The 9,223-nt window shown below is 43.1% G+C and overlaps 1 protein-coding gene across 1 annotated transcript; it reads left to right on the top strand.

Moving 5' to 3' along the window:
* The first annotated feature begins 4,065 nt into the window (after positions 1 to 4,065).
* On the top strand, positions 4,066 to 8,915 carry LOC147338397 (zinc finger and SCAN domain-containing protein 16-like). The gene is made up of 4 exons (XM_086309757.1): positions 4,066 to 4,495; positions 6,428 to 6,612; positions 6,715 to 6,802; positions 8,902 to 8,915. Exons 1-4 carry the CDS (start codon positions 4,066 to 4,068, stop codon positions 8,913 to 8,915), a joined length of 717 nt encoding a protein of 238 aa, XP_086165883.1.
* The last annotated feature ends 308 nt before the right edge of the window (positions 8,916 to 9,223 follow it).

Raw genomic sequence — 9,223 nt, 5'->3', positions numbered from 1 at the left:
TTCAATTACCCAATCAGATATCTTAATTCAAACGGCCCCTCCCCTACCTTCCCTGTGTGCTCATGCACCTTGTAGAACAGAGTTTAGTGTGGAAGAAGTCGTGAAATGTGGAGCTGAAAAGCTAAAAGAGAAAAAGAAATGAAACTAAATGCAGCAAAACGTGTCAAACGAACCGATATGTTAGCTGTGGAGGCTGCTGCTGCAACAAAGTCTAGTAACAAGTGCTCACAGCAACAGGCGGCAGCACCAGACGGAGGAGGGACCACAATCCCAACAAGGGAGTGAGAAAGAGACAATTAACATGGTAACTATCTATAACAACCTGAAAACTAGTTTCACAATCAGTAACAACATATTTACACACTCACTAACAGTCAAAGGTTTGGACACACCTTCTCTTTAATTTCTTTATTTTCATGACTCTTTACATTGTAGATTCTCACTGAAGGCATCAAAACTATGAATGACCACATGTGGAGTTATGCAGTAAACAAAACAGAACTGAAATAACTCCAAATATGTTTTAGATTTTAGATTCTTGAAAATAGCCACCCTTTGCTTTGCTGACAGCAGTAGCGGCTTTAGATACGGGCGACATGGGGGGTTGCCCGGGGCGGCATCGTGGTGGGGGGCGGCATCACGGGCATCGGCAAAAAAAATTAAAAATTAAAAAATTACTCGTACTCGTGCTGCCCCGACGTCTTGCCAGCGCATACTGGGAATGGTACAGGCACCGATCGGTTTTCTATCGCCCATTTGCTGGGAGCAAGGGCGCCCTCCGTTTGCGAGGTGCGCCTGCTGCTGGCGGCACAGGGAGGAGAGAGCGGGGCAGCGGGGGATTCTCTGGCTGGAGCAGCTTCTAATAACCCACCCCAAAATAAAAGAAAATAAAAACAAACCAACAAACACGAAGACACCAGACATCATGATACAGACTTATAATTTGCACCGATGTCTTTTCGAAATTCTATAAGCGAAAAGTGAGCCAAGGTGTGAAACTGGGTGTGGGTCCCAATCAGCCAGGGTTTCGGGTACCCTGGCTGATTGGGACCCACACCCAGTTTCACACCTTGGCTCAGGCGATTAGAGGATCATCAGGGGGTCCTTTTGTCCCTCTGTGGGAGGACACTCCCACTAGGTTTATATCTGGGACTCTCCACCATTTGACCTTAGAACTGAAGAAGCTTCTCGGATGAGAGGTGAAACGTCTTCAAGCAACTTAAAGAAGTCCAGACGCTTTTCTTTCCAAGCTCCTTTGACCAGTGCAAGTAAACAAACAATAAATATAAGAAGAGTAAGAAAATAAATATACACTTTAAGACAAGGGGTAAAGGATCAATAACAATTTGAAATTTATAATTTGATGATTTAAAGTCTCACACTCAACTCGTCGAAAGGGGGGGGGGGCTGGCTGCTTCCAAATAGAGCACATTTCATTTATAATGATGTAAATCCAAGCCCATTATGTATTCATGATTTGAATCCTGGGTTGTGTGAAATCCCAGAAATAAACCTTAGACAAAGTGAATCTGTGAACTAAGGTGTAGGTCTGTTAGGTTATGTTGTGGTGATCCTCGGGTTGGGGGATTTGTGTTCATAATGGAGTGCAAAATTAAAAACAGTGGAAGATGGACAAAAAGAGTTCAAAGGACTTCACTTCCAGGTTATACTCGGCACAGATGTTCCTGTACACCATGCCGGCCACTTGGTTATGGCGTTCCATGTATGCCTTGCCTGCTAGCATCTTGCACCCTGCTGTTATGTGCTGGATTGTCTCTGGGGCATCTTTACACAGCCTGCACCTGGGGTCTTGCCTGGTGTGATAGACCCCAGCCTCTATGGATCTTGTACTCAGAGCTTGTTCCTGTGCTGCCATGATTAGTGCCTCTGTGCTGTCTTTCAGTCCAGCTTTGTCCAGCCACTGGAAGGATTTCTGGATATCAGCCACCTCCTCTATCTGCTGGTGGTACATACCGTGCAGGGTCTTGTCCTTCCATGATGGTTCCTTCTCTTCCTCTTCTTTCTTGGGTTTCTGCTGCCTGAGGTATTCACTGGGCACTCGGTCAGTTGTGGCCATCTTCTGGATGTTTGATATCTCAGTCTCAGGGTGCTGGACTTTGTGTGAAACCCTGCATGCACGTTCAGGAGCTTCCTCGTCTTGATGTCCGTGGCTTCTATCTCCTCCTTTGGCCAACTTATTATCCCAGCAGGGTACCTGATCATGGGCAGGGCGTAGGTGTTGTCTTGTTCTTACCGTTCAGCTGACTCCTCAGGACTTGCCTGACCCTCTGCAGGTACTTGGTGGTTGCAGCTTTCCTGGCAGCCCTTTGTGGTTCCCATTTGCCTGTAGGATCCCCAGGTACTTGTAGCTGTCCTCTATGTCTGCAATGTTTCCTTTTGGTAGTTTGATCCCCTCAGTTCTGACTACCTTCCCTCTCTTCGTTACCATCCGACTACACTATACACAATGTTGTCTCACGTTGGAGAACAGGAGTGATACACCCTGCAGCTGTCAGGCCTGTGATATGCTCCCCTGGTGGTGGACCGAATCTTTTTTATTTTTTGGAGTTGGATAGTGTAGTGGTAAGACTACCCATCTCTGGAGTAGGGGTCCTACCTGGTATCCAGGTGTGGCGCGGCTACATCTGCAGCCTGTCTGCAGTTCAGGACACAAGCATTTCACCGCTTGTTCACTATATGTTGTACTGTGTATGTGACAAATAAAATTTATATTGTGACACCTGATTATTCTGTAAGTAAACAGTCTTAAATAACGGTACAGAAAACTGAGGCTCTGTCTGCATTTTTATGGAAATAGTTGTACAAAACCTTCTTTGTGAAATTTATACGTTTTGGAGATTTACATTTTTTATTTGCATTTCAAATGATAAAAATGACACGTTAAAGATGTTTATGCTTCTCACAGTAAAAACAATCTACAGCTCTTCCTCGCTTTTCCTGAGGATTAATAACAAAGTTATTCTGCTGCCATTCAGACCGTGCAATATCACCCAACAGTTTTTCATCTGTTGGGAAGCATTTAAGTAACAAAGTGTTGCAGGTTACCTTTGTGGTGGCCATCTTGTTTTCCCAGTAAAGAGGAAGCCTGCCTCAATTGCAGCTCTTTTATAGGCCAGTCTGTATTAAGAAGGTGTGTCTTTAGAGTATTTAAAGGGAGCAGGAAATGGATTGGGGGCCATTTTGAAAAGTTGTTGTCTGCATGTGCATGATGTTGGCAAGAGACAATAAAACAATTACTTTAATTGGGATGGAGTGAAGTCTGATGTTTCCCTCACCACCCCTCACTGCATAACAGTTGGTGTCAGGAGTGGGATTCGGTTACGCCTGTGAATGAGGGACAGAACACGCTGAATGAGGGGTGTAGGACGTGGAAGAAACCGTTGGACAAGGAAAAACCCCCTTGCTGACATGGAAGAAAGAGAAGGTGGACAAACAATTGAGCCAGATCCACCACCTGAAGGAGCAATGGCTAATGAGGATGATTTTGAACCAGTAGTACGACCTAAGCAGACTGCAGTTGGTGTCGTGAGTAAAGAACTTTCTGAACCTGATATCTTTGATGAAATTGGAGAATTTATGCGGCATTCCAAAAGAACAGAAGCAATACTGTTTGAACAGATAAAACAACTGAGTGACAATATACCAAGGCTGCAACATGTTGAACATTCTGAACTTCAACCTTCTGTCCAGAGTGACATTTCTACAGCAGCTGTTTGTTCAAAGCAAGAGGCTGGGAAACTGCCTCCACTATCAGCTGTGCAGCCACCTCACGGAGCCACTGAGCACCAAGCTGAGCTGCCTCCTCCATCTCAACCACTGCCTGTACAGTCTCAAATGCATGTCGTTCAACCTGCTCCAGTGCAGAGAGCAGAAATACACCGTGGGGGTGAGCCAAGAATACCTGACTTCAGGGAAGGTGAGGATCCTGAAAGTTTTTTTGTACGATTTGAACGCATAGCTAAAACGTGGGGATGGCCGCAAGTTGACTGGGCAGCTAGAGTGGTCACGTTATTGACTGGAAAAGCCCTTGAAGCTTATGCTGGCATGGATGAAGAACAGTCTGACTCTTATGAGGCCATTAAAGCTGCAGTGTTATCCAAGTTTAATGTAACAGAGGAGACCTACAGATACCGGTTCCGGAGCACCAGTGTACCCGTGGGAGAGAGTGTGCGTGAAACCTACAATCGGATAAAGGGACTCTATAAGCGATGGATGCGTCCTGACAGTCGGAGCAAAGAAGAGATCGGCGAAACCATTATTTTGGAACAGTTTCTTCGCGTGCTGCAGTCAGACGTCCGCACATGGGTGAAAGAGAACAACCCAAAGACAGGAGAGGAAGCTGCAGATCTGGCTGAACGTTACCTAGCTGCTCATCGTGAACCTTCTAAGTCAAAGATGACTGTGGGGAGACCAAGGTTTGGGGAGGTAAAACCTCCAGGGGTGACTAGTGTTGAAAGCTTGGACACTAGGGGTGGTAAGAAGCCTATACATTGCAGTCAAAGGTACAACCTCATTTGCTATTACTGTCAGCAGCCTGGTCATAAAGCTTCTTTATGTCCCCTAAGAAAACCAAAGTCAGTAGAGTTGTGTGTAGTTCCCTCCACAGGTCTTGAGGGGGAACTTACTGGTGATGGTTTAGTGCCACATAAACATGTGGTAGATGTTTCAATAAATGGCCGAACAGTAAAGGCTCTTGCTGACACTGGTAGCTCACAAACCTTGGTTAAATCTTCTATGTTGAGCAATGTATTACCTGACTTTAACAAACCTGTAAATATTACTTGTGTTCATGGGTGTCAAAAAGATTATCCAACAGCAGATGTCACTATTGAACTTGAGGGCCAAGCATTTATGTTAACTGTAGGAGTGTTGGAGCAGTTAGCATATGATGTCATTCTGGGAGAAGACTTACCAATCTTAGACAGTTTGGTTCATAATAACTCTGAAGCCTATTCCTGTGCTGTTGTCACTCGTTCAATGAAAAGGGGTTTAGAACCACTGCCTGATGTAGATGAAGACTTATTTGAAGGAGGGAGTAAACTCAGGAAAACAAAACGACAACGTAGGCAGGAGAAAAATAAAAACAGTGGTAGGGCAAACTTTCCAGAACCAACCTTACCAATGTCTCCACCTATTGATCTTCAGTGGGAGTTTCCCAATAATTTTAGAGAAAGACAGGAAAATGATTCATCTTTAAAACCTCTCTTTAAGAAAGCATGCAACGTGGATGATGGAAAAGAAAATGATATAGGGCTTAAAAGTGTAACTGGAGAACCTTTTATAATAAAGGATAAACTTCTGTATCTAGCGGACATGGAGAAACCCAGACTTGTACCAAAAGAGTACCGATCAGTAATCCTGCATCTGGGCCACACTGTACCATGGTCAGGACATTTAGGACAGGCAAAGACTTACAATCGTGTTGCTCAACGTTTTTACTGGCCAGGATTGTACAAAGATGTGGTTGACTACTGCAAAACATGTCATGAATGTCAGAAAGTGGCTCCTACCAAAATTTCAGACAGAGGCCCGTTGCAAACATTACCTATAATGGATGTACCTTATGAGAGAATAGCTATGGATATCATAGGTCCTTTACCTAAGAGTAGTAGTGGTCATAAATATGCGTTAGTCATTTGTGATTATGCCACAAGATATCCAGATGTTTATCCACTGCGTTCTCTGCAGGTCAAACACATTGTTCGATGCTTAGTAGACCTTTTTTCCAGAGTTGGCATTCCAAAGGAGATCCTGACAGATCAGGGTACCAGTTTTATGTCACATTTGATAAAGTCTCTTTATGACCAACTTGGTGTAAAAGGTATTCGAACTACTCCCTACCATCCAGAAACGGACGGTCTGGTGGAACGATTTAATGTTACATTAAAGCAAATGTTGAGAAAGTTTATTGATGATACTGGCAAAGGCTGGGATAAATGGTTGCCTTTTCTGTTGTTTGCATACAGAGAAGTACCACAGGCTTCAACTGGTTTCTCCCCTTTTGAGCTGCTCTATGGAAGGCAGGTTAGAGGCCCCCTGGATATGCTGAAAGAGAACTGGGTGGCTGGAGTGGCACCGGGGTCTACTGAAGTGGCTTCGACGATGAACATCATTTCCTACATATTGCAGATGAGAGACAAACTGGAAACATACAGAGAACAGGTTAGAGACCATATGCAGAAGGCGCAGCAAAAGCAAAAGGTATGGTATGACAAGCATGCCTGTGAGAGAGAACTAAAGACTGGTCAAAAAGTTTTGGTACTTTTGCCTACTGGACCAAGTAAGTTGCTGGCTAAGTGGCAAGGACCTTATACTGTGGCCAGAAAAACCGGCCCAGTGACATATGAGGTCATTTGTCCAGAGAAACACAAATCAAAGCAACTGCTACATGTAAACTTGTTAAAAGAGTATCATGAAAGAAACGCCCCAGAACCAGGTGTGAAGCAAATCCTGATGGTACAAGATGTTCGGCCTAAAGACAGTGGCATTCTGGAGGTTGGAGAAGCTGAGATGAGCCCATTCAGAGGCATGCCCAAATCTGAAGACCCTCCTGAACATCTGACTGAAGATCAGTGGCAACAGTTGAATGAGGTGAGGCAATCCTTTCCATCTTTGTTCTTAGACACACCGGGGCGAACAAATGTCATAACACATAACATCATCTTGAAAGATACAAAACCTCTTCGTCTTAAGCCTTACATGATACCAGAACGGATGGTGGAACCGTTGAGGAAGGAGGTTCAGATGATGCTGGAACTGGGAGTGATTGAGCCCTCAAGGAGTGAGTGGTCAAACCCCATTGTACTTGTTCCAAAGAAAGACTCCCCTCAACTACAATTTTGTTCAGACATGAGAAAGCTAAATAGTATTTCCTGTTTTGATTCTTATCCAATGCCACGGATTGATGAGCTACTGGAAAGACTAGGAAAGGCTAGATACATTACAACCTTAGATTTGTGTAAGGGTTACTGGCAAGTGCTCTTAGAGCCGTCCTGTAAAGAATACACAGCCTTCCAAATTCCAGGAATGGGCTTATTTCAGTACACTGTGTTGCCCTTTGGTCTTCATGGGGCACCTGCAACTTTTCAAAGGTTGATGGACATTATCCTTAATGGTTGTTCAAAGTTTGCAGCTGCCTACCTGGATGATGTGGTGATATACAGTGAGTCTTGGGAGGAAGGCTGGTTTGACTCTGAATGTGAGCAAGTGTGCCTGGGCACAAGAAGAGGTGAGGTATCTAGGATACATTGTTGGCCATGGACAAATAAAGCCACAAGTTGAAAAGGTAAAGGCTATAAAAACAATTCCCAGACCTAAAACCAAAAAGCAAGTGAGGTCGTTTCTGGGCTTGGTTGGCTGGTATCGGAGGTTTATTCCCCATTTCTCAACCTTGGCAGCCCCTCTTACAGATCTCACGAGAAAACACGCTTCTAAAGTGATGTGGAATGACGACTGTGAACGTGCCTTCCAATGTTTAAAGAGACAGATTTCTGAAGCCCCTGTTTTGCAAAGCCCGGATTTTTCCAAACCATTTGTTGTACAGGTAGATGCCTCTAATGTTGGACTTGGAGCAGTGCTGGCTCAAGGAGAAGCTGGTGAAGAAAAACCTGTGCTTTTCTTAAGTAAGAAGCTGTTTGACAGGGAAAAAAACTATTCTACAGTAGAGAAAGAAGGACTGGCAATTAAGTGGGCAATTGATTCGTTGAAATATTATCTCCTTGGAAGAGAATTTATTCTTCAGACGGATCACCGATCCCTGCTGTGGATGCACTCCAAGCAACATCAGAATGCGAGGATACTGCGCTGGTGCCTAGCCCTCCAGCCATACCAGTTCACCGTCCAGCATTGTCCGGGTAAGAACAATCTTATTGCTGACTATCTTTCCCGTTTGCCGGAGATTTACATTTTTTATTTGCATTTCAAATGATAAAAATGACACGTTAAAGATGTTTATGCTTCTCACAGTAAAAACAATCTACAGCTCTTCCTCGCTTTTCCTGAGGATTAATAACAAAGTTATTCTGCTGCCATTCAGACCGTGCAATATCACCCAACAGTTTTTCATCTGTTGGGAAGCATTTAAGTAACAAAGTGTTGCAGGTTACCTTTGTGGTGGCCATCTTGTTTTCCCAGTAAAGAGGAAGCCTGCCTCAATTGCAGCTCTTTTATAGGCCAGTCTGTATTAAGAAGGTGTGTCTTTAGAGTATTTAAAGGGAGCAGGAAATGGATTGGGGGCCATTTTGAAAAGTTGTTGTCTGCATGTGCATGATGTTGGCAAGAGACAATAAAACAATTACTTTAATTGGGATGGAGTGAAGTCTGATGTTTCCCTCACCGCCCCTCACTGCATAACATCATCAAATGTGTGTTTCATCTCCCCATCATATGATGCTACTCTTTTATTCATTTGCACAGTACTATGGCACTATGCTGCACTGATAGCTAAGCTATTGATTTTTCAGGATATACTTATTTTGTTACTTTGTTATTTGATATTATATTTTTACTACCCTACCTACTGTATATTACTGTATACTAGTATTCTTATTGTTATGTATTATATTATATTGTATGTCTTATTCCCCTGTTCCTCTGTCTCTCTTGCTGCATTGAGCATGTGTATGACAGAAGAATTAAATAAAGTTCTTTTCCTCCTCTGATTTCATGTTTGATGTGATTGTAGTTCCATTGTGTTAATACAGTACGTCAAAAATCAAAAATAAATACCTTTAACACTGTATGTGATGTTGTGCTGACAAGAATGACACCAAGCACGGTCAGTAATATTCTGATGTGTAACTCTGTAACGTTCTGAAGCTCAGTTTTACTCTTTCTAAACATTCTTGTTTCTTTGCTTTATGCTTTATGTGTCTGTTGCAGAAAAGATCCTGTAAGTTCATTAAATTTAAAATTCCTTCTGGAATTAGACCACATGGAATATTTAACTAACTATAGGCCTTGATGTTAATCCCATCTGAATGAAGCTTCACAAACCAACAGTAAGAATGTTAACACAGATTCTACCATCTAAATTTCTCTTTTACATCTTATTCAGTTAGTAATAGAAGATACACATTTCTAAAACCTGACACAGAACTTAGCTCCTCTTCAAAGCAAACAGCTGAAACATAAAAAAATATGTGCACATTATTTTAGACATGTATGGGCCACATTGTATTAGTTTAAATGCGTAGACACAGTG

This window comes from Aulonocara sp. 'chitande type north' Nkhata Bay, linkage group LG2 (genome assembly GCF_057382095.1).
Source record: "Aulonocara sp. 'chitande type north' Nkhata Bay isolate Kocher_YH1m ecotype deep benthic linkage group LG2, A_spYH_male_GT1.1, whole genome shotgun sequence".
NCBI classification, from domain to species: Eukaryota; Metazoa; Chordata; class Actinopteri; order Cichliformes; family Cichlidae; genus Aulonocara; species Aulonocara sp. 'chitande type north' Nkhata Bay.
The sequence above is the reverse complement of the archived record's forward strand: the minus strand, read 5'-3'. Positions and strand labels throughout refer to the sequence as shown.